Here is a 25654-nt window from a genome sequence, read left to right as displayed (position 1 = left end):
GGAAAGAGGAAGAACTCAGGACTGAAATGGAGCAAATTATATTCCATGCCTGTATAATTAGTCAAAATGAACTCCACTATTATATATAACTATATGTACTACAAAACATTTAAGCCTAAATAAATAAAATAGGGAGGAAAAAAAAAAGGAAGGCGATCTTGCCGCATGATATAATATGGATGAACACTGAAGACATTATGCTAAGTGAAATAAGGCAGAAATAAAAAGACAAATACTGTATTATTTCTATAAGAGTTATCTAAAGTAGTCAAATTCACAGAAACAGAAAATATAATGGTAGTTACTAGGGACTGGGGGAAAAGAAAAAGTAGGAGTTGTTTAATGGGTAGAGTTTCAGATTTACCAGATGGAAAAGTTCAAAAGATCCAAATCACAAAATGTGAATGTACTCAACACTACTAAACTGTATAATTAAAATGGTAAGATGAGTAAGCTTGTGTTATGTGTTTTTTTACCATAATAAAAAAAAACAGTATGTTCATCATCTGTCATTAGGAAAATTTAAATTAAAATCATTAGATACAGCTGGGACGGGTGGTGCAGGCCTATAATCCCAGTGACTCAGGAAGCTGAGGCAGGAGGATTGCAAGTTAGAGGCTAGCCTCAGCAACTTAGAAAGACCCTGTCTAAAAATAAAAAATAAAAAAGGGCTGAGGATGTAGCTCAGTGGTAAAGCACCTCTGGGTTCAATCCCCAGTACCAAAAAAAAAAAAAAAGTTAAGAGCAGAGAAACTGTTCTAAAGACCTTAAAATGGTTGAGACAATCTAACCTTTTATTTCATTTTATTTTTTTGAAATGGGGTCTCACCATATTGCCAAAGCTGGCCTTTAACTCCAAGACTCAAGCAATCTTCATGAGTATGGGGACTATAGGTTTGTGCCATTGTCCTTAGCAAGGCAACCCAGGTTTTAAAAAGCTTTTAAATTTCTCTTAAACAATAAAGTTATGTTACAAAAATGTCACCAATTACTACAATGGGAATATTTCACAGACATTTTAATATTTTTCTCACAGTGGATATTCTGCAAAAAGAAAAAAAAGGAATAAGACCCTCCAAAATTTCAATATGGCTCTTTATCTCTTTGTACTAACATTAAAACACTGTATTTGCTATAATATGAGTTAACAGATTAGAGGAACTATGTTATTTTTTAACAATTATTTCAATATAAAAGAATAAAACATAATGAAGAGCATATGTGGCTTGGTGTTAATGACATAGCATTTCACAATCATATAGAAGAAGCAAAATGCATAACTTAAACCAGATGTTGAAATGGTTTAGAACTAGTATCTAAAGACAAATATTTCAGAAAATATGTAGAAATGTAACCACAGATTTATTATAGGGAGTTCTCTGTGCAAGAATTTTTATAATGCACTTTATTTGGTTTCTCAAAATGAAATTGAATTCTGATCTTAATAATATATATTTAAAAAATTCCATAGGAGAAGCAGTTTTCCTGTTTTAGTTTTAAAATCAAACTTTTGTCTTTACCACATACTGACTAGGGGATCTTAGGAAACTTAAACTCTCTGAATGTCAGAATATTCATTTTTAGAATGGGAATAGTAACATCTAAACTTTAAGAATTATCATGTTGTTTAGATAATACCTGTAAAGTACTTTCCCTGGCACCTGACACATAGTAAATACTCAATAAAGAGTGGTGAGTATTTTTGCTATTACTACTACTATTTTTCATTATTTACTACTAACAATCACCCTTCAAATCTAAAAACAAAACAGCTTCAGAAGAAGTGAATGATTGTGATCAGAGAACAAAATATTGGATTTCAGAGGTTGTGTAGATGATATCCAGGCTATAATCATGGGAGCTTATGACTAAAGTGAAGTAAAGGTAGAGGTCATTATCTGGAGTTGAGGTTAGAAATTGTGAGGAGATCATCCACGCGATTGTTACTTCTTTCTCAGAATAAGGACAGAAAATGAGGTGAAGAGAAAGACTCTGTTGCAAAAAGCCTCATGGAATGTAGGAGAAAAACTTGGAAGATGGTAACACAGCCCCATTTTGGGCCTTCTCAGGACTCCATCCCTCTTTTATATATCTGTTGCTAGATTATATCTACCCTGATTCCAACCTACTTTTCCGTGCAATAAAGAAATCAGAGGCCGGGCACGGTGGCGCACTCCTGTAATCCCAGCAGCTCAGGAGGCTGAGGCAGGAGGATCATGAGTTCAAAGCCAGCCTCAGCAATTTAGCAAGGCACTAAGCAACTCAGTGAGACCCTGTCTCTAATAAAATACAATATAGGGATATGGCTCAGTGGTTGAATGCCCCCGAGTTCAATCCTTAGTACCCTCCCCCAAAAGAAAGAAAAACAAAGAAATCAGAAAAGACACAAAGAAAACTGTTCTACCATTTCCCAGCAGCAACTCACAAACAAGTCTTGGATGCTTGCTAATAACTGTGATCCATTATAGATAATATGAGGAGGTTAACATGCTTTCTGACCCTACACTGTGTAATACAGGGAATAGATAAAAATATGAATACAAATATACAGATATTGATATCACTGAAGCAGCATGACATAAAATAATATTTATACACACAACATTCCTCTGCAAATAACAAATGTAAAATAAACAATACCTAGCAGATAATTTTATTTATTTCATGTACCCACACAGAGAAGCAGTACACCCAGCTGTCTCACTAGATAGCAGCTCCCTTGGGTTACTTAATAAGATCCTTTTATAATTCAAATCTGAGCTAACCAACTCTCTCACTACACAATCTGGCTTTTCACTTTGGGGTGTGTGTGCATGTACACACATGTGTGGTGCTGGGGATGGAACCCAGACCTCACACATGCCTCACATGCACTCTATGACTGACCAATATCTCCAGCCCTGTGGCTTCTCCTTCTTTAAGTATAAAGTCTGATATGGTATGGCTCACCTATAACTCTTAATATATGAAGTAAAGAGAGCTTTATGCAGATTTTGACTTTCAATGAAACTCTGCTGATAGGACAAAGATTGCCAATTCTAAGAGCCATTATAAGACCAGAGACAGAGTCACTTAAAAGGATATGACTTGCTGTAATTTTACATATAATTCATGCTACTTTTCTCTATGACATACCATAATATTTTTCCAAAAATCTTTCAATATTCTATTAACTGAAAAAGGAATAAAAAGTCATTTTAGAAACTAGACACACTCAGCACTAATCTATTCATAAATTTTTTATGTAGCTGAAGAATTTTATATCAAATGGACACAATATATATAGTTCATAAAACCTACGTAAAGACTTAGAAAAATTCATCTCCTAGAAAGCAGGTCAAATGGACTCAAAGACCTCACTGAATGCAAGAGAATCAATGGGAAGCAAAATAAAGACACCTCCTAGGGAATAAACAGAAACCAGTCCATGTAATCAAGAAGTTAGTTTTCTTCTTGATCTAAATGCTTGCCTCCAGTCTGGGCTCAGAGAAAAGTCTTGGTCATTTGAACTGGTTGTCAATCAAGGTCCCCTTCATTTTAGCTTTCTTGGCTTCCAGTTCAGCCTGGAAAGGAAAAAAAATTGTATGCCTTGATATATCATTCAAAAGTCTTATTTTTCCTTCCTTATTTGAAGAAAACACTTGGAAACACTCTCCCTTAGTGATATTGGCCAAACTATACTGTCATTTTGTGTGCATGTATGAATATGTAACAACAAATCTCATCATTATGTGCAACTATAATACACCAATAAAAAAGATGGAAAGAAAAAAAATAAAAGATAGGAAAAAAAGAAACACTCTACCTTAGTACACATATAGTGTACAAACCAGAAGTGATTCTAAAATCTTTATGTGTCTGTACAACTTCTTTCCAACCCTTCTGATGTTATAGCACACTCAAAAAATGGTACTTGTAGGCAAAACACAGGCAGAGATACAAGGCTGTGGCTTAAGACAATGAATGCAGGGATTCCAGGAACCCAGCATCTCCCAAGGGCTGAGGGAATCAATGTCATGGCATATTCTATTCTTATCCTATTCTTGGCAGAATAGGGAAGAACACCATTCCAAAACAGTGCTACTAAATTTTGGAGTCCATGAACTATTTGTTAATCAGTCATGCAACATACATGCAAAAATCAAGAGTAAACATTAAGAAACTTTTATAGCAATTTGATAGAGTAATAATAAAATGAAATAATTTAATAATATAAATTGAGGTTAATTCAATATTTGCATTTTATAAATTACAAAATTGGCAATTAAAAAGAAAACACTGTTTTTTTCATCTTATAAAGTTTGAGACTACTCTAGACCACTATTGCAAGGTAAAACAGCAACCAAAACTATACCAGTCAGGAGCTGGTGTTATGGCTCAGTGATAGAGTGCTTGCCTAGCATGTTCAATTCTCAGCACCACATATAAATAAATGAACAAAATAAAGGCCCATCAATGTCTAATATAGAAGAAAATGGTATATGTCTTTTGATAAGGCATCAATGAAGCACTGTCAGAGTTTAATAAAATATTATAAGCAATTATAAAAAAGAGAAATATAGGCACCATCAAATATAGATATGCATGCTCAAACCCTGGAATAACACAGGAAACTACCAATGCTTTAAGAAGTAATAACCGGGGCTGGGGATGTGGCTCAAGTGGTAGCGTGCTGGCCTGGCATGTGTGCAGCCTGTGGTTCGATCCTCAGCACCACATACAAACAAAGATGTCGTGTCCGCCGAAACACTAAAAAATAAATATTAAAATTCTCTCTCCTTAAAAAAAAAAAAGTAATAACCACCCCAATGCAGGTACTGCCAATAACACTATCATGCATCATTACATCCTGGGAGAGTATCCAGAAAATCTCACCTTTAAATGCCTTACCTTGGACCATAAATAGCAGATTAAAATATCATCCTAGTTAGATAACAGGTGTTATAATTTAGGGCCTGGACCCTGCAGTCTCTACTACAGAGAAGGTTATACCAACAACCACAAGCTAGGGTTAACAAGTCAGCAGCCAACTATACTGGTCACCCCCAAGAGATTTCCTAAAATATTTCCCTGCCTGCTGGACAGTTGTTCAGAGATGAAATCCAAACAAAGAAGCCAGAGCCTTCCTATCCCATGGCACTCACCAGCTCTTGCAGTCGCCTCTTGCTCATGCCTTTGCGCTCCAGCTGTTTTTCAATCACTTTGGCATTCTGTGCATATGAGTCAGCAACTTCCCTCTGAAGGAAAAAAGAAGCATCCTTAAACTAGCTCTCTCACTGAGGAATTATAATAAAGACCATAGCAACAATTTACAGTGTTCAAGTCATGAAATCATTACTAAAATGACAGGCCTCTGTTCCCTTTTCAACTTTTGCTCTTTTCAATAATCCAGGGAAATTCAGGCTTCAACCAAAATCATTTTAAAAATAATAGTTCACATCTCTCCATAAACTTCACTCTACTGAAGTAACAGAAAGGTAATTGTGGCTGCTACTGCTGCAGCTGCTGAGAACAGACTGCCAAACCATCAGAGCTGGACTGGAAAGGCTCTAAAATAATTTAGTCCAGTAGTCTTCAAATTTACGAGGAATGAAAGAATTCAAACTCTTGTGCACATCTTACAGCTATCCCTGAGGTCCTGGGAAACAGGCTTTAACCCAGTGTCACATAGTTTCTTACTAGCAGAGCAGGGTCTGAAAGCAATGTCTCTAATTGTTCTGGTACATCATGCTCTAGCTCCGGAGTTCCCTTTCTTAACCCACCCAAAATTCAAATTCCCTTGAGAGGTGAAGCACTTACAGCCTCAATCTCCTCTTCCTCTTCATCAATGGTAGACACGGTGACAGAGCTGAACTTGCCCATGTCTTTAGTCCGTTTGGTCATCATCACCTGAAATAGCAGGAAGAAGAGTCAGTCTAGTTCACCCCAAGAGGATCCATAAGTCACATGTGAGTGTGAGTGTACACACACCTGTGTTCAGGGGGGGCGCACTGCCTCTTTGGGACAGGCTGCCTATCTAAAGGTGTCAATGTTTTTATTTATATTTATATTTTTATAACATTTGGCACCAAGGGTTTTTAAAATGTTTTCTGAAAATTAGCCTAATTCATTTACTGTTTAATTATTCACACTGGAAAAATAATTTTTTAAGGAAATAAATGAGAATAAAAACTACATTTTCTAAGATTACTCATGGGGCAACTGTAGGAAAAAAAAGAATAGGTGTTACAAATCTGTAATATCTGCTTAAACACAAAATGGCATTCTCTTAAAAATGAATACATCTAGGGGCTGGAGTTGTAGCTTAGTGGTACAGTGCTTGCCTAGCACTGGGTTCAATCCCCAGCACCACATAAAAATAAATGAACAAAGATATTGTGTCCATCTACAACTAAAAAATTTTAAAAAATGAAGACATCCATAAAGGGCACTTTCTTGTGTACTAAACCCTTATTTTAAAGTATGGGGGCTGGGAGTGTAATTCAGTAGTATAGCATTTGCCAAGCATGTATTAATCCCTGAGTTCAATCCCTAGCACCACAATAAAAGATATTTGGGACGAAATCTGTAGCTGTATTAAGCAGTCTGTCTCCTTCAATGATAATTACCTTCTTTGGAGGCTCCTGTTTCTGAGTATATATATTTGTTTTCCCAAAACCCTGACCAAATTTCACTACTGCTCCATCCACAATGAAGGTCACAGGGGCATTCTTCGGCTGGGACTGGTAGAACAGTGGTAGTCCACACCTGCAAAAGGCAGAATGAACCTCTAGAAGAACTCTAGATTCCAAATCCCCTCAGAGATATGCAAAACATATGTAGACTCTGGAAATATTTCTGTGTCATAAAATAAGGATTAGATTTTCTCAATGACTGATTCCCAAATGGTGCTTGTTAACATTGCTGTGAAGGGGCTGGGGTTGTGGCTCAGCGGTAGAGTGCTCGCCTTGCACATACAAGGCCCTGGGTTTGATCCTCAGCACCATATACAAATAAATAAATTAAATAAAGGTATTGTGTCCAGCTACAACTAAAAAAATAAATATTAAAAAATTGCTGGGCTGGGGCTGTAGCTCATAGGCAGAGTGCTTGCCTGGCATGCATGAGGCACTGGATTCAATCCTCAGCACCACATAAAATAAAATAAAGTTATTGTGTCTACCTATAATTAAAAAATAAATATTCAAAAAAAATTGCTGTTAAGATTCCTAGGTCTCTCCCAAAAGATCCTGATCCAGCAAAAGTAGGGAGTGAAGACTGTGAATCTGCAAGTTTACTGAACATTTCAAGTGATCTATAATATTCAATAAGTCTGATAAACCCTAACTTATGTTATTGATTGCTTTGCAGTCAAAACTGCCACTATTCTTCCCAGTCACCTGGGTAACTGGTTTGAGCATTTTGTCTAGATTTTTTCTGTTCTGTTTTGTTTTTGTACTGTTGGGAGGAGTGTAAAGGTTCCACTGTAGTGGTTGGCAAACCAATCCTGGTAGTAATCACCACTTTCTTTGGCTGACCATTATTACGCTTATTCAGCTAAACAAAGTAGACCTACAAGAAATGATAAAAAACAATTTCATCAATCCAATATGGCTGGGAGTGAAAATGCATTCTTATCCATTTTCCTCAGCTTTAATCTCCTAGTTTGAGTCTTCTGAAAGACAAACTATAACCATAGTTTCATTAAGATTGAATTTTTTAGTTTAATAGTCACTATTAATAGCCTAAAACTGGAAATACACATAATATTCTTTAAGATTCTTGAGTCTATGATCCTATAATAGACTTTACAAATAGGTCTGGATTAAGTTACACTAGTTTCATTTACCATATGGCCCAGTCAATTCCACTCCAAGAGAAAATACATGTGCACACTATAATTTATACTAGAATATTCATAGCAACTTTACTTATAATAGCCCAAGCTGGAAACAACTAAAACACCGTTCACCTCAAATGGGTGAATGGGCAAACAAACTTGGATACATTGAATACTACTCATTAATAAACAGGAATAAATGATTAATGACATAATAACTTTTAAAAATATTTATTTTTTAGTGTAGTTGGACACAATACCTTTATTTTATTTATTTAGTTTTATGTGGTGCTGAACATTGAACCCAGGGTCTCACACGTTCTAGGTGAGTGCTCTGCGGCTGAGCCACAATCCCAGCCCCATGACATAATAACTTGAAGGACTAAAATAAAAGGTGCAAAAGATAAATACTATACATATACAACACATATTGTAGAATTTAAATTTTAGGAAAGGCAAAACCATTGTAACAGAAAGCAGTGCCTAATGGGAGGGTGGGGGGTTAGAGTGCAAAGGCATATGAAATGCTGGAAATGTTTGATATCATGATGCTGGTGGTATTACATGACTGTATTCTTTTTGTCAAAGCCCATCAAACTGAACACTTAAAATGGGCAAGTTTCATTACATATGGATTACATCTCAACTTTTATAAAATTGCACTATGTTAAAAACTCATTTTTGTGGTCAGCTAGTCAGGGATGTAACTCTGACTAGTCTCTTTAGGAAATATATTAGTATTTGGTTTGAAGGCAGTTGATATTATAAATACAGAGACACAACAGAGTATTGTATCCAAATAGTTATTTTCGTAATCTATTATCCCTCTACTTGCCTATTCCTGTAGAAACCCACATGGTTAACACTTACTTTGCACACTTCTTCCTGTATTGTCGTTCAATGCCTTCAGGCCTGTACAGAAAATGGAAGTTAAAAAGTAAGAAGGCAGGAGCAAATCTCATAACCTATTAACCATACCATCTAATTTCTTCACATACTAAAAAGGCCTTTCAAAAATTTTCATTTCAGGGCTGGGGCTGTGGCTCAGTGGTAGAGCACTTGCCTAGCATGCACGAGGCACTGGGTTTGATCTTCAGCACCTCATAAATGTAAAATAAAGATACTGTGTACACCTAAAAAAAACCAAAAAATAAACATATTTTTTAAAATTTTTTCATTTCACAGATCAATTGGTAAATGTGTTAATTTTAAAGTTCTAACATTCCTTCCTTCCGTCCTTCCTTCCACAAGCATTTATTGAGCCCCTAAAATGGTTACCCTGACAGAAGAGAAAGAGGTGCAATATAACTGTCATAGTAATGATTATAGTCATACTAACAATGATAGCAGCAACCACTTAAATAGTTAGCCCTCCACATGCAAGGGTTCCTCATGTGTGGATTCCACCAACTGTGGATCAAAAATATTCAGAAAAAAAATTGTGTCAGTACTGAACATGTACATTCTTTGTTATTATGCCCTAAACAATACAGTATAACAATTATTTACATAGCATTTAGGCTGTATAGGTATTATAAGTAACATAAAGATGGTTTAAAGTATGTGAGAGAATAAGTTATATGCAAATGCTATGCAATTTGATATTAGGGACTTGAGTATCTGCAGATTTTGGTATCTATAGGAGGTCCTGGAACAAATTCCATGTGGATACAGAAGGAAAATGGTATAGCTTTTACCATATGCTATGAGCCATTCTAAAATATTAAATTTATTAACTCATGTAATCCTTACAATAACCCTGTGAGGTAGGATATATTATTATTCCCATTTTACAGATGAGGGAACTTAAGCATGAATTACAAGATTTGCACAAAATTGTAGTGCTAGGAAGTAGAGGAGGTTGAATTCAAGCCCAGGCAGTCAAACTCAAGAGCCCACATGATACTGCCTTAGAAAACCAACACATTGATTAAAAGACTCAATTCCACCCACCCAGTTGCTTAACAGAAACTTGGAACTCATCCTTGATTCTTCTCCTTCCCTCATTTCTCACACTTACTTCATGAACAAATCTGATGGATTTAATCTCAAAAAAATTTCTTGAACATGTCTACTTTTTTCCACCTTCCTGCCACCATTATCAATTCCCTCTACTACTGAAACAACTTCCTGACTGATCTCCTCACTCAACCCCTCTTGCCTGTTTCAAAATTTTAATAGTCAACATAGGCATAAGGTATACATACAAGAATAAAATGAAAAATAAATATCCATCCTACCTGTCCCCTACAAACCAAGTTCCCTTCTCCATAGGCAAAATCCTTCTGATTTTTTTGTGTTCATCCCAGAGATAGTCAATGCATGTACAAGCAAAGAACACTGACAGGTACACAGTAGGCAAGCACTCTAGGCTTTTTTTCTGTGCTGGGGATTGAATCCTGCACATGCTGGGTAGGCACTTTATCACTGAACTATATCCCAATCCCTGGTACATAAGGAAACACCATTTTTCCTTTTTTATATGAATGTACCATATTTTACACTATTCTTCACCTTTTTTAAAAAAATCATTCAAAATGTTTCTTAAATGGGAAAAATGGGATCTTCAAATTTGCATTTATTTTTTAAGACAGAAATTATACATGTTTTCATAAATTTAACACACACACATATATATGTGTGTGTATATATATATATATATATGTTTTTATACATATAAAAACATATACACATATATGATTCTTCCATATAAATAGATAAAGAGTTGCTTCATTCTTTTTAAAATTTTTTTGATACTGAGGATTCAACCCAAGGTCACTCAACCAAAGAGCCACATCCCCAGCCCTTTTTAAAATTTTTATTTAGGGACAGGGTCTCACTGAGTTGCTTAGGGCTTAAGTTGCTGGGGCTGGCTTTGAACTTGTGATCCTCCTGACTCAGCCTCCTGAGCTACTGGGATTATAGGCCTGTACTACTGCCTCCAGCTTGCTTTATTCTTTACAAGGGCTACATTGTATTTCTTTATATGGTAAACCCAAATGTCTTTTCTCTGCTGCATAAATTCCTAGAAGGGTATACATTTTTAAATACTGCCAAATTACTCTATAGAACTTGAACCAATTTATAGTCCTAATATTAATAAATTGAGATCTGTTTCCCTACAGTCTCACCAACATTATGTATTAAACTGCATCCCTGTCAATCTCATGGGTGAAAAATGGGATCTTCAAATTTGCATTTATTTTTAAGACAGAAGTTATACATGTTTTCATAAATTTAACAGCCATTTGTATTTTTGTGAACTGTCAGTGCATATCTTTTGTCTAGTGAGTTATGTCTTCATTTTATATTAAGGAAACATGGTATTGTTAAAGGGTTTTACAAATATTTCTTCCTTCTTTTGTTTTTCTCTTTGTATGGGTACCAGGGATTGACCTAGGAACACTTAACTACTGAGTCACATCCCCAACCCTTTTTTGAGACAGGATCTTGCTAAATTGCTTAGGGCCCTCTAAATTGCTGAGGCTGACTTTGAACTTGAGGATCCTCCTGCCTCGGCTTCCTAAACTGCTGGGATTACAGGTATGTGCCACCATGCTTAGCTCCTTGCAAATATTTCTTCTCAAGTTTGTTATTTGTCTTTGATTTTGTTTTCATCATATGGAAATTTTAGATTTTTCTGTGGTCAAAGCAATCTTTTTCTTTTTTCACATGTGTATGTCATACTTAGGTCTTCCTCACTTTGAATTCAAATCTAACAAAAACATAAACATAAAATCTAACCACTTATTTTAGGATCTGTTTCCTCTACTGTCTCACTCTAAATTATTCTCTAAATAGAGGCAAGAATGGCTTCCACAGACACCTAGAATAAAATCCAAACTCTCTACCATGGTCTACCAGGAGCTGAGTACACAACTGGGCCCCTGCCTAATCTCATACACTGTTTCCCTCCCTCCCTACACACTGGCCACACCAGAATTTCTTCTGTTCTTTGAACAAACATGTACTTTCCAACCTCTGACTTTCACATACATATGCTCTTCTCACTGCTTGGAATGCTCTTCTTACAATAATGCCAAGGCTGTCCCATTCCTACCCTTTTTGGCCTCACCTCATACATAACCTAGTTAGAGAGGCCTTTCCTGACCATCTTTTCTATGAAGACCTCATGTGATATCAGTCCTCTATTTCATTCATATAGCTTTCCATAATCATTATTACTTGATTTTTCTGTTTACTAATTTTGTCATCCCATCCATGAGATCAGAGATTGGAAAGTCTCATCACTCTAGGGCTCAATAAAGAACCAGACACAAACTAGAGATGCAATAAATAGTGGCTGAATTAATTTTTTTAAGAATTCAATTTAAGGGCCGGGCGCTATGGTGCACGCCTATAATCCCAGCAGCTTGGGAGGCTGAGGCAGGAGGATCACAAGTTCAAAGCCAGCCTCATCAACTTAGTGAGGTCCTAAGCAACTCAGTGAAACCCTGTATCTAAACAAAATACAAAATTGGGCTGGGGATGTGGCTCAGTGGTTAAGCATCCCTGGGTTCAATCCCCAGTACTTTAAAAAAAAAAAGAATTCAGTTTAGTGAGAAAATTATAATCAAGGAGGTAAGTTCTTAAATGGAGGAATGTATAAAGTGTAATGACCACACAGAGGTAGAAATGCCAAAGTACGTCTGAGGTGGTCATGGAAGGCTTTACAAAGAGGTGATGTTCAAGCTGATATTCCTGATAGAAAATGACATTTTAGTCAGAGGGAATACTGTATGTAAAGGTGAAGCAGTATAGTAATTACAAATAGTCTAATATCATTAGAACTTTAAAAATCAAGGCTGTATTACCAATCATACAGATTGTAAGATTATAAATATGAACAATTATATGCCAGTAAAGTTAGATACCCTAGAAGAAACAGATTCTTACAATGAAAGACTGACACAAACTGTCAAAGCTCACTCAAGAAAAAATAGAAAACCTGAACAAACTATAACAAGTAAAGAGGTTGAATTAGTAATAAAAAATCTTTTCTTAAAGAAAAGGCCAGAATCAGAGGCATAAGGTGAATTTTACTCAAAGTTCAAAAAATAATTCTATAAGGCTTCACATTTTTTTTTTTTTTTGGAGAAAAGGGAAGATGAGGGAACACTTCCCAATTCATTCTGTGATGATAATTTTATACCAATATCAAACCCACACAAACATATGACAATAAAAAACTAGAGATATATCACTTAAGAATATTCATACAGGCTGGGGCGTAGCTCAGTGGTAGAGTGCTTGCCTAGCACCTGCAAGGCCCTGTGTTCAAACCCCAGCACCACCAAACAAGAAAAAAAAAAAAAGAATATACATACAAATAAAAGTGGCAAAAAATACTGGCAAAGTGAATCCAGGAGCATGTAGAAAAAATTGTGCAACGGAGCTGGGGATGTAACTCAGTGGTAGTGCACTTGCCTAGCATGTGCAAGGTCCTGGGTTCAATTGAAAAAAAAAGAAAAAAGAAAGAAAAGAAAAGAAAAACTGCAACACGGCCAACTGGAATTTCTCCCAGGAATATGAGAATGGGTCAACATGCCAAAAAAATAAAATCAGTACAAGAATAGGGAGTTCACAAATAAACCCAGGTATTTATAGTCCTGATCTTCAACAAGGTTGGCAAGACCACACAATGAAAAAAGGATTCTTTTTTCAAACAATGGTGCTGGGAAAAGTGGATATCCACAGGCAAAAAAAAAAAAAAATGAAATCAGACCTTTATCTAACACCATTTATACATAAATTAACTCAACATGAATTAAAGGCTTAAATATAAGACTGAAAATGTAAAACTACTAGAATAAAATTTGGGGAAAAAGCTTCTTGACATTAGTATGGTCCAGTGACTTAGTGATTTTTTTTTTTTGATCTGACACCAAATGTACAGGCAGCAACAACAACAACAACAACAAAAGCAGGATTACACCAAACTAGAAACTTCTGCATATAATTCAATAGCATAGCAAAAAATCAATTAAAATGAGCAACACACCTGAATAGACAATTCTTTTTTGGGGAAGGGGGTTTACTGGGGATTGAGCCCAGTGGTACTCTGCCACTGAGCTACATCCCTAGTTCATTTTTAATTTTTTTTAATTTATTTTTTTTTTAGTTTTCGGCTGACACAACATCTATGTTTGTATGTGGTGCTGAGGATCAAACCCGGGCCGCATGCATACCAGGCGATTGCGCTACCGCTTGAGCCACATCCCCAGCCCTTTAATTTTTAATTCAACTTAGTCTCACTAAGTTGCCCACACTGGCCTCAAATTTGTGATAATTCTGCCTCAGCCTCTTGAGTAAATGGAATGTGAATGGATATTTTGATTTTTGTTGTTTTTGGTATCATAGACTGAAACCAAAGATGTTTAACCACTGAATAATATCCCCAGCCCCTTTTAATATTTTATTTAGAGATAGGATCTCACTGAGTTGCTTAGGGTCTTGCTAAATTGCTGAGGCTGGCTTTGAACTTGTGAACCTCTTGCTCAACCTCCCAAGCCACTGGGATTACAGGCACTGTGCCTGGCTGAATAGACATTTCTTAAGAAGACATACAGGACTGGGAATGTAACTCAGTAGTAGTGTGCTTGACTAGCATGCACAAGTCCCTGGGTTCAATCCCAGCACCCCCCCCCCCGCGACACACACACACACACACAAAGGACAAATGGTCAACAGATATATGAAAAAATATCCAACATCACTAATCATCAGGGAAATGTAAATCCAAACCACAATGACCTATGACTTCATTCCAGTAAAAATGGCTATTTTTTTTTGGGGGGGGGGCTGGGGATGTGGCTCAAGCAGTAGCATGCTCACCTGGCATGCGTGCGGCCCGGGTTCGATCCTCAGCACCACATACCAATAAAGATGTTGTGTCCACCGAGAACTAAAAAATAAATATTAAAAATTCTCTCTCTCTCTCTCTCTCTCTCTCTCTCTCTCTCTCTCTCTCTCTCTTTAAAAAAAATGGCTATTTTCAAAAAAAATAACAAAAGATATTGAGTGCTGGTGAGGATATGGAGAAAAGGAAACCCTTGCATACTGTTGGTAGGAATGTAAATGAGTAGAACCACTATAGAAAGCAATATGGAGGTTCCTTAAAAAATTAAAAATAGAACTATTTATGATCCAGCAATTCCACAACTAGATACATATCTAAAGGAAATTAAATCTGTATGTTGAAGAGACACATGTACTCCCATTTCTATTGCAGCACTATTCACAATAGACAAGAAATGGAAACAGTCTAACCATCCATTGACAAATGAATAGGAAAAGAAAAGGAGGCATGTCCACAAACAAAAATAATATTATTTAGCCTTAAAGAAGTAAATCCTCCATTAGTGTTAATGGGGATGAACTTAGAGGACATTACACTAAATCAAATAAGCCAGGCACAGAAAGACAAATCCTGCATGATCTCATTCATTTGTAGAATCTAAAATTGTCATACTCATAGAAGGAGTAGAATAGAGGTTCCCAGGCACTGGGGGTGAGGGAAATAGGGAGGAGTTGTTCAATGGGTATAAAGTTTCTGTTACACAAGATGAATGAATAAGTTCTGGAGATCTAATGTATAGCATGGCAACTATTGATAACAATTTTGTATTGGTATACTTTAAAACTGTTAATATCGTGGTAAGAAACTGAGGCTTCTTGATATCAGTTAGCATAAAGCTGTCAACCATGTGAGTAAGCCATGATGGAAGTAGAACCTTCAATCCTGATCAAAATATCAAATGACTGCTCCTCTTAATGACCTCTTAATGACCACAGCGTCATGAGAGACTAGAACTATCAAGCTAAGCTTGTTCTTAAATTTCTGACCAACAGAAATTATAAGAAAAGATAAATGTATGCTGTTGCTTAAAAAAAATCAAGGGAATGCCAGGAGATGTGAATGGACAGAATGGTATAGGCCAGGGGCTGGGGTTGTGGCTTAGCGGTAGAGCACTTTTCTAGCACGTGTGAGGCCCTGGGTTCAATCCTCAGCACCACATGAAAATAAATAAATAAATAGATAAATAAAGGTATTGTGTCCAACTACTTCTAAGAAATAAATGTTTTTAAAAAAAAGAATGGTACAGGCCAGATCATAAGGAACCTTCAGGCTTGGATTTTATCCTGCTAATCAGGATTTTATAACCTGTGCTCCAGAAGCAGGGGATATAGCTCAGTAGTACAGTGCTTTCCCAGCATGCACAAAACCCTGGCTTCAATCCCTAGTACCATAAATAATAAAAATAAGCTCAGTGGTAGAGCACTTGCTTTGCATGTGTGAGGCACTGGGTTCGATCCTCAGCACCACATAAAAAATAAATAAGTAAATAAAATAAAGGTATTATGTCCATCTACAACTAAAAAATATGCAAAATAAAATTATGCTCTGCAAGCAGGGAATAGTTGTGCACAACTATAATTCCAGCAGCTTGGGAGGCTGAGGCAGGAAGAGCTCAAGTTCAAAGTCAGCCTCAGCAACTTAGCAAGGCCATAAACAACTCAGTGAGACCCTGTCTCTAAATAAAACATAAAAAGGGACTGGGGATGTGGCTTAGTGGTTAAGTGCCGCTGAGTTCAACCCTGGTAGCATTAAAAAAGAAAGTTGTGCTCTGCAATGATTCTTAAATGCAACCACATGAGGAGGCATCAGTCCTTATGGATTAGGCTTAATTCTTCCCCAATCAGAGGAGCTTCATGCTTAACATTTTTATTTATACTCTGGATAAGAATTTCACTGAAAAGTTACTTGTCTGAAAATGTTTGAAAGGCATTGCTATAAGTAATGAAGAGTCAGAGAAATATGAGTTTGGCCTTAGTCATGTTGGTTCTAGGTAGGACATCAGGTAAAGAGGCACAGTAAACAGTTAGATACATAGTTCTGGGAAACAGGAGAGAAATGTCAACAGATCTAGATTTTAAGTGTCATGAGCATGCAAGTATAATTGATGCCATGGAAGGGGTGAGAATACTCAAGGAGGATATAACAGAAAGGGGACAAAAATCAAGGTTCAAACCCTGGGAAATAGTAATACTTAAGGAGCAGGGAGAAGAAACAGAATCCAGAAAACTGAGAAGACCAAAGGAGGAGGAGAATCATAAGAGTAGCTTCACAGATATCAAAGAAGTTAATAGCATCAAGGAAGGCATGATAACAATGATAGGGTCAGAAAAGCATCCACTGAATTTGCAACTCGGGAAGTGAAAACAGAAAGGGGGTACTAGGTAATGGTAGTGTTTTGAGGGTTACTTTGGAATGGAGAGCCTTGGAGGTAGAAAGGAATAGGTTTCAGGGCATATGCTGAGCAGACTCCTCTATTTTCAGTAACTGGCACTTTCTTTAACTCACCTGGATGAAAAAGAGGAAAGATCAGACTTCCACCATGGACAGTAGGGGAGAGGAGTGAGTGGGTTCTTGGAAAGACTGCTTGTGATTACAGCAGGAACTAAATTAATCAAGGATTACCCTGGCTTTTTGACAAATTCTAAGAACTCTATAGCCTAACAGTCACTTGGTCAGAGTAGAACAGCCTGAGCACTTCCTGGCACTAAGGCTTTCTCACCTCTAGGATCAGACTGATTGGATTACAGAGTTTCTACTTCATTCTAGGGTCACCCAGTAGTTCTCTGACTAGTGGTGAGGACATCTACCTTATGATATCATAGGAGCCTGTGGCCTAGTTGTATTAGATTATTTATGTACTAACTAAATAACACATATTAACTTAAGATAGACACAAAATGCTATTATACAATTATTCATATTATTGCTACATATAAGTATATACAATCAATATTTTAGTGATCCTAAAGATAGTCAGTATTTTCAAAATCATAATGTAAATAATGGTGGAAGACAGACATAAGAAAATAGGCCGGGGGGGGGGGGGCGGGGTCGTGGCTCAGTGGTAGAGCGCTTGCCTTAGCATGTGTGAAGCACTGGGTTCAATCCCCAGCACCACATAAAAACAAATAAATAAAATAAAGATATTGTATCCATCTACACCTAAAAAAATTAAAAAAAAAAAAAAGAAAAAGAAAATAGGCCGGGTGTGGTGGTGCACACCTGTAATCTCAGCAGTTTGGGAGGCTAAGGCAGGAGGATCACGAGTTCAAAGCCAGCCTCAGCAACTTAGTGAGGCATTTAGCAACTCAGCAAGACCCTGTCTCTAAATAAAATACAAAAAAGGGCTGGGGATGAGACTCAGTGGTTAAGCACCCTGGGTTCAATCCTCAGTACCAAAACAAACAAACAAACAGAAAACATAAGAAAATGGATTATCCTTAAATAGATAAGTGTTATTTATAAATCTTCCCACATACCATAATGGACTATTTACCCAATGTTTCCTGGAGGCCTTCCTTTGCAAATTTCATCAATTTTATGATCTGTATTCTCATCTGCACCTTGTATATAACCTATTTTTCTCTTCAGCTGCTCAATTCTAGAAGCCCTGATGTTATAATGGTGCTGAGGTCTGACTGGTTACTGAAATCACCTACTGGTGGTCTCTAACTCTTCATTAGTGTGGGCTAACAATAATTTTGTTTCTTAAATTAAACATAACTAGATGCCAGCCTATAGCTTTTTCCTATATAACACTAGAATATAAGCTCCATACATTCTTTACTTGTTTACTGGTTGTACTGGGTTGAACAGTATTCTTTAAAATTTGTGTCCTTCTAGGAACCTCAAAATGTGATCTTATTTAGAAACAGAGTTATTGCAGGTACAAGCAGTGAAGATGAGGTCAGAGGGTTGGGAGTATAAAGAGGTGGCAGAGTGCTTGCCTAGCAGGCACAAGGCCCTGTGTACATTGTTCAGCATCACAAAACAAAACCAAAAAAGACATGGTTAGCTGGGTGCAGTAGAACATGCCTGTAATCTCAGCAACTCAGGAGGCTGAGGCAGAAGGATCACAAGTTCAAGGCCAACCTTAGCAATTTAGTGTGGATCTAAGCAACTTAGAGAAACCCTGTCTCAAAACATAAAAACGCTAGCCAGGCGCGGTGGCACGCACATGTAATCCCAGTGGCTCGGGAGGCTGAGACAGGAGGATCACGAGTTCAAAGTCAGCCTTAGCAACAGCAAGGTGCTAAGCAACTCAGTGAGACCCTATCTCTAAATAAAATACAAAATAGGGCTGGGGATGTGGCTTAGTGGTTGAGTGCCCCTGAGGTCCGTCCCCAGTACTAAAAAATTAATAAATAAGTAAAATAAAAAAAGCTGCTGGGCACAGTGGCACATGCCTGTAATCCCAGCAGCTCAGGAGGCTGAGGCAGGAGGATTGTGAGTTGAAAGCCAGCCTCAGCAACTTAGTGAGGCCCTAATCCACTCAGTGAGACCCCGTCTCTAAATAAAATACAAAAAAAAAAAAAAGGCCAGGGATGTGGCTTTGTAGTAAAGTGCCCTTGGGTTCAATCCTCAGTACCAAAAAAATAAAAATAAAAAGGCTGAGGATTGTAGCTCATTCGTAGACCACCCTAAAGAAGATGAGGTTAGAGTAGAATAGGATGGGCCCTTAATTCAATATGACCGGTACCCTTATAAAGAAGATGACAATAGAAAAATACCACATGATGATGCAAGGCGGATGTTGGAGTGACACAGTTAGAAGCCAAGGAAGGGCTAGGCTGTGGCTCAGTGGTAGAGCACTTGCCTAGCACATGTGAGGCCCTGGGTTCAATCCTCAGCACCACATAAAAAATAAGCAAATAAAATAAAGATATTTTAAAAAAAGAACACTACAAAAAAAAAAAAAAGAAGCCAAGGAACACTAAGGACTGCTAGCAAAAACGAGAAGCTAAGAAGGGGCAAGAAGCTAGAATCTTCGGAGAGAACACAACCCTACAGACACCTGTGGACTTCTTTTTTTTTTTTTAAAGAGAGAGAGAGAGAGAGAGAGAGAGAATTTTTTTAAAAGAGAGAGTGGGAGAGAGAGAGAGAGAGAGAGAGAGAGAGAGAGAGAGAATTTTAATATTTATTTTTTAGTTTTTGGCAGACACAACATCTTTGTTTGTATGTGGTGCTGAGGATCGAACCCGGGCTGCACGCATGCCAGACGAGAGCGCTACCGCTTGAGCCACATCCCCAGCCCGAGAGAGAATTTTTAATATTTATGTTTTAGTTTTCGGCAGACACAACATCTTTGTTTGTATGTGGTGCTGAGGATCGAACCCGGGCCGCATGCATGCCAGGAGAGCGCGCTACCGCTTGAGCCCACCTTGTGGACTTCTAGCCTCTAAAACTATGACAATAATTCCTGTTGTTTAAAGCCACCCAGTTTGTGGTATTTTATTATGGTAGCTCTAGCATTCTAATATAGTGGGATATTCCAGGCTTCTAGGACAGTACCTGGCACACAAAAGGAGCTCAACAAAAGGAATATTTAATGAACAAATGCATGGACTTAATTCCCTAGGATTGACCTCTCAGTGCCATTTGGCACCTCTTTATAATGGGCACCCCCACACCTGATGAACACACATACATACTTGTTAAAACTCTCCTCTCTTGTTTACCACATCACTACTTTCTTCTTGTTCAGTAGTTCCAATTCTTTTATTTTTTTTCCAGTACCGGGGATTGAACCCAGGGTCACTAACCACTGAGCCACATCTCCAGCCTTTTTTATTTAGAGACAGGGTCTCACTAAGTTGCTTAGAGCCTCGCTCAGCTGCTAAACTCACAATCCTCCTGCCTCAGCCTCCTGAGCCGCTAGGATTACAAGCATGCACCACTGCACCTGGATAGTTCCAATTCTTTAATGTGCTTTGTAAACCTTCATTCCTTTCTTCTTGCTCCACATTCTTTTCATGTAACTTTATCCCTAATGCAGGCTTCATTTTCCCAAATATATCAAGAATTCCCCAATCTAAAACAGATATAACCATGTCACTACTCTGCTTAAAAAATGGAGACTGGCTCTTCATTGCCTGCCTATAAATCAAAGTATAATCTTGTCCCCTTTAGCACAGTACTCTGTTCTCACCCCAGTATGCATGAACCCCTTTCTGTAAAATAACCTGTGCTCTGGCCACAAAGGACTATTCAGATTTCTCAGGTACACCATGTTTAATGCTTTCAGTGCCTCTAGATTCCCTCCACCTGGAATGTTCCTAATCCCCCTCATCTACCTGATAAAATCCTAGTTCAGGCCAACCACAAATGCCACTATCTTTTGAAGCCTTTCCCATAACCTTCTGTTTATAACACCAGAGCTATTACCTCTTTAATGTTATAGCTGGTAGTTTATTCATTCACAGATCTAGTACCTAGCTCAATGCCTGGCATGTGGCGCACTCCAAAAAATTACAGGTTGAATGAATTCATTCAAACCTGTCAAATTTCAGCTATCAAATGGCAGTAGAATCAAATCTCAGCACTACTTCACCAAAACACAATGAAGATTTTGCTGCACTAACAGAATTTAGAAAACTACCACAAATGTCAAAGAATTGGGCCCAAATAGATGAGCTGCTCAACATTAGATGAATATGTACTCTTCAGAAACAGACCCTGACACAAGAGCAAAATCCTAGACAGAGCATCAACCCCTTACCTCCGAAGATACATAGTCTCCTCATCTTCTGTATTACAAAATTTGTGAGCATGTTTGGCAGCATCAATCACACGGGATCGGTCCCGGGGCCTCATGGGCAATTTCTCTAACTGACAATCTGAAAGAATGAAGAAAGATTTGGTCAGTAGAGTCACTGAAAAAGGTCTTGATCCAATCAGAAGTTTTCAGTGGCAGCTGTAGCACTATAACTTTTACTATAATTACTCTGCTGATGGAAGCTTCCAACTAAAAATGACTTGGTGTCAGGAAAACCTTGGTTTTGGCCCCAGCTCTGTTGTTACCCTGATCATCTTTGGCAAATCACTTCCCATTTCAGGGACTTTTTCTTCATTGAAAGATCAGTGCCCTGGGAAGAGGCTGATGTCTGATGCCAACCATATGTTCCTGCCTTGCACCCCAAGAGGTTTTACTATTTTTAATTAGTGAAAATATGTAACACTAACAATTATCTACTGGTTCAGATGGTTGACACTTTTCCCTATTTTCCTCACTTTATGGAAGAATCAAATAAAAGAACATTTATAAAACCAAAGGACAAAAGGGGGTTGTTACTTTAAAATTATATCAATTTTTTTCCCTCTAGGTATAAAAATACTCATTCTTTAAAAAGCGTTCTTTTAAAAATCCCCCTTCCTGGGGCTGAGGTTGTGGCTCAGCGGTAGAGCACTTACCTAGCACATGTGAGGCCCTGGGTTTGTTCCTCAGCACCACATAAAAATAAATAAATAAAATAAAGGTAGTCTGGCAACTACAACTAAAAAATATTTTGAAAAATCCCCCTTCCAGGGGCTAGGGCTGTAGGTCAGTGGTAATGCACCTGCCTCTCACATGTGAGGCACTGGGTTTAATCCTCAGTACCACATAAAAATAAATATTTAAAAAATTCCCTTTTCCTCCCCTCAAGTCAGCTTTTGTGCTCCCGAAAATTTTCTATTCATAAGTCTGATCATAAAACCCTAAGTATTAAAATAATTTGTACTTGTAGAGAGAAAAATTACTTTTTCAAAATATACAGGGGCAGCGGCTAAATTGATGTATTATATATTGTGGTTTCTGTTTCTTGAAAAAAAATTCATTAATTTTACATCTAAAAAGGAAAAACAATTTAAAAAGAGGATAAGAAACAATTCCAGTGGGATGATTTTAACTTGTGAAATGTCCCTGGGATTTTTTCTTTGCTTGCTTTCTTTCACCTTACCATGCCCTGCCTCCCAATACACATATACACTTTCTATAAAACTTGAAAATAGAAAGCAAAAACCCTCTACTGCTGTAAATCATGCAATTAAAGCTGATTACTTATAAATATGAACTTTGGGTCACTGTAAACACTGTTAAAATTAGATTTATTATTACATATTGTTAAATAAACTGTGAGACAGACACACACAAAAAAATAAAAATTAAAAAAAAACTGCCAGATGTGATGGCACATGCCTGTAATCCCAGAGACTCACAAGGCTGAGACAAGAGTATCACAAGTTCAAGGCCAGCCTCAGCAACTTAGTGAAGCCCTAAGCAACTTAGGGCTTGTTTCAAATTTAAAAAATTAACAATGCTGGAGGCTGGGGGCTGTGGCTCAGTGGTTAAGTGCCCCTGGATTCAATCCCCAGTACCCTTCCCAGAAAAAAAAACTTCCCAACACCGCAACTCAAGTTCCTATGTGTATTTCTGTGATTAGAGTACACTTCGTTTGTGCTACAATTTATTAGTTAGAAGAGTCAACCAAGTATCCAAGCCTATGAGGAAGGCAATGGGAAAAGTGGGTAAGTGTTAAGGAGAAAGTTATATATATGCAAATGACCCATCCTAGTTGGAGGAGGTTAATCTGAAAACAAATATGAAATAAAACAGGTACAGTTATAAAGCAGAGAAAGTGAAGAGAATTATAGAACAGTAGGCAGTTTATACAATAGCTTGTTCACTCCTCTCAGTGAATTAATTACAGTATCACCATTGCAACAGGGAACACTATAATCAGGGCAATTGTAGAGCAGCGGGCAGGAGATCATGAATTCAATTCTAAACATGATATATTTGAGAGGTCCATTAGACATCCGAGTGGAGATATTGAATAGGTAAGTGGAGCTGAAGGAGAGGTTCAGGTTAAAGATGAACATCTGGGAAGTATCAGCAAATAGGTGGTATTGAAAGCTGGGGTCTGGTTGAGATCACTGAGGGAGTGAGTACAGACTGGCAGCGAGATACCGAGCTCTAACGCCTTGAAATCTCTAAAAGTCTGAGAGGGAAAAAGGAGCTAGACTCTGAGAAGGGACAACATTTGAGGTAGGAGAAAAATCAGGAGGTGTAGAGTCTTGGAAGTAAATAAAGAATATGTCACGAGAAAAATGGCATGATCATATGTTTCAGATGCCACTGACAGGGTGATTAATTAACATGAAGATAATTAGCCACCAGAATGGTATTTAGTCAGTAAGCTTAACAAACACGGTTTTGAAGGTGAGGGGTGGGAAGGAAAGTCTAACGGAAGTGGGTCGAGACAACCAATATAGACAACTCTTTTTTTTTTCGTAGTTGTCAATAGACCTTTATTTTATTTACTGATTGATATGTGGTGCAGAGAATCGAACCCAGTGCCTCACACATGCTGGGCAAGCACTCTACCACTGAGCCACAGCCCCAGTCTTTAGGCAAGTCTTTTGATAGGTTTTGCTACAAAAGCAGCATAGGGGTGGGGTTATAGGTGGAGGGAAATGTAGAATCAAGGAGGGCTTTATTTTTATTTATTCTAAGACGACAGCATCTTTGTATCCAGCAGAAAATCACAAAGTATTTGGAGTGAATTGAGGGGAGAGATTGTGTGTGTGTGTGTGTGTGTGTGTGTGTGTGTGTTTTAACAAGGAGTTTAGAGGGAGGTCTATAGACATTGATACAAGGTTAAGCAGAAAACGAAACAAACAAAAAAACGTCAAGAGTGGAGAAAGAATGTGTAGGGAGGATTCTGACGGTAAGGGAAAAGCCACTAAACTTCAGTGAGAGGTGGCGCCCAGATGACAGCCGGAGGAAATTCACCTTCAAGGACCCACAGACTAAGCCGGGTGCGAGCGCCCGCCTGTAATCCAGCGACTGGGGAGGTAGAGGCAGGAGGGTTACAAATTCCAGGCCAGACTGGGCAACTTGACGAGATCCTATCTCAAAATAAACTGGACTGAAAAAAATATTAAAAAAAAAAAACTGGACTGGAGATACAGCTCATTGATAAATCGCCCGTGGGTTCAATCCCCAGTACCCACCGGCTCCCCTCAAAAAGAACCTGCAGTGAAGCACTGGGTTCGATCCTCAGTAACACATAAATATAAAGATGTTTTTTAAAAATTTTTTTTAAAAAGAACCCACAGACTCGCTCCTTGCAGACGCCTTCCAGTTCGCGACTACTCACCTAGAACCAGGACCATCTGGCCGCACAAACAATAGTAGACGTGGAGAGGCTTCTCGCCGTCGTCATATTCCTCACGGTCCCGGGTGTCGGAGCAGACAACCGACCGGGACACTACTTTAGGCATAGTTCCCAGAGGCGGCTAGATACCTCAAAGACAACGAAGAAAGTAGCGCAGAAATGACGTCACAAGCGCGCCGCACCTTTTCTCTCCAAGCAACGTTGAGTCACGTGTCAGTAGTAGTCTCAAGAACTTCCGGGCTGTCCCATCAGGCTAAGATTCGCGGGGGCTCACTCCAAGACTCCCAGAACTTCCTTCACCTCCGCTAAGTTAGCTGGGACTGCTTTAGTTGTGACATCTTCAGTATTATTTAAATAATTTATTTAAATTAATATATGCTCATGGATATTTAAATTATACATGTGTGTGTGTATATATATATATATATATATATATCCTGATATAAAAAGGACTGTACATTATACATTATATATGCATAATACAGATTTTTAGGTGTGTCTATGATTTTTTTCTTTAATGGTACTGTTCAGGATGAGTACCTAATGAAGCATATATTCATTAGATATGATTCATATAAAATTCATTCTTGGGGGCTGGGGTTGTGGCTCAGTGGTAGCACGCTCGCCTAACACATACGAGGCCCTGGGTTGGATCCTCAGCACCACATAAAAATAAAATGAAGATAAAAAAAATTCATTCTTTATATTCACAAAGTTGTTCAACCATCATTATCTAATTAATTCCAGAACATTTTCATCATCTCAAACTATATTATTAATACCTATTAATAGTCACTGCCTGCCTCCTTCCCAGTCCCT

The 25654-nt window shown here is 37.8% G+C and overlaps 1 protein-coding gene across 2 annotated transcripts; it reads right to left on the bottom strand.

The window, feature by feature from the left end:
- Nucleotides 1–2625: 2625 nt before the first annotated feature.
- On the bottom strand, nt 2626–24979 carry Steep1 (STING1 ER exit protein 1). Of its 2 annotated transcripts, XM_005319379.5 has the most exons (7): nt 24818–24977; nt 21397–21514; nt 8690–8731; nt 6609–6747; nt 5800–5889; nt 5145–5237; nt 2626–3563 (listed from the first exon to the last, which is right to left on the bottom strand). In XM_005319379.5, the coding sequence occupies exons 1-7, from the start codon at nt 24939–24941 to the stop codon at nt 3501–3503; spliced, it is 669 nt and encodes a 222-aa protein (XP_005319436.1). In that variant the 5' UTR covers nt 24942–24977; the 3' UTR covers nt 2626–3500. The 2 variants fall into 2 exon arrangements, with proteins under 2 accessions (XP_005319436.1, XP_077890456.1); XM_078034330.1 differs by lacking the exon at nt 8690–8731 and having other exon boundaries at nt 24818–24979.
- Nucleotides 24980–25654: the final 675 nt, after the last annotated feature.

The sequence above is a fragment of the Ictidomys tridecemlineatus genome, chromosome X (assembly GCF_052094955.1).
Source record: "Ictidomys tridecemlineatus isolate mIctTri1 chromosome X, mIctTri1.hap1, whole genome shotgun sequence".
NCBI lineage: Eukaryota > Metazoa > Chordata > Mammalia > Rodentia > Sciuridae > Ictidomys > Ictidomys tridecemlineatus.
The sequence above is the reverse complement of the archived record's forward strand: the minus strand, read 5'-3'. Positions and strand labels throughout refer to the sequence as shown.

Excerpts from the sequence above, each read along its gene's own strand:
- Steep1 (XM_005319379.5), bottom strand. The coding sequence starts at position 24,941 with ATGCCTAAAGTAGTGTCCCGGTCGGTTGTCTGCTCCGACACCCGGGAC. Across the intron at positions 8,732-21,396 it reads GAGACTATGTATCTTCGGAG|GCCTGAAGGCATTGAACGAC; the intron begins GTAAGGGGTTGA and ends TTTTCTGTACAG. Across the intron at positions 6,748-8,689 it reads TACAGGAAGAAGTGTGCAAA|GTGTGGACTACCACTGTTCT; the intron begins GTAAGTGTTAAC and ends TGCCTTTTGCAG.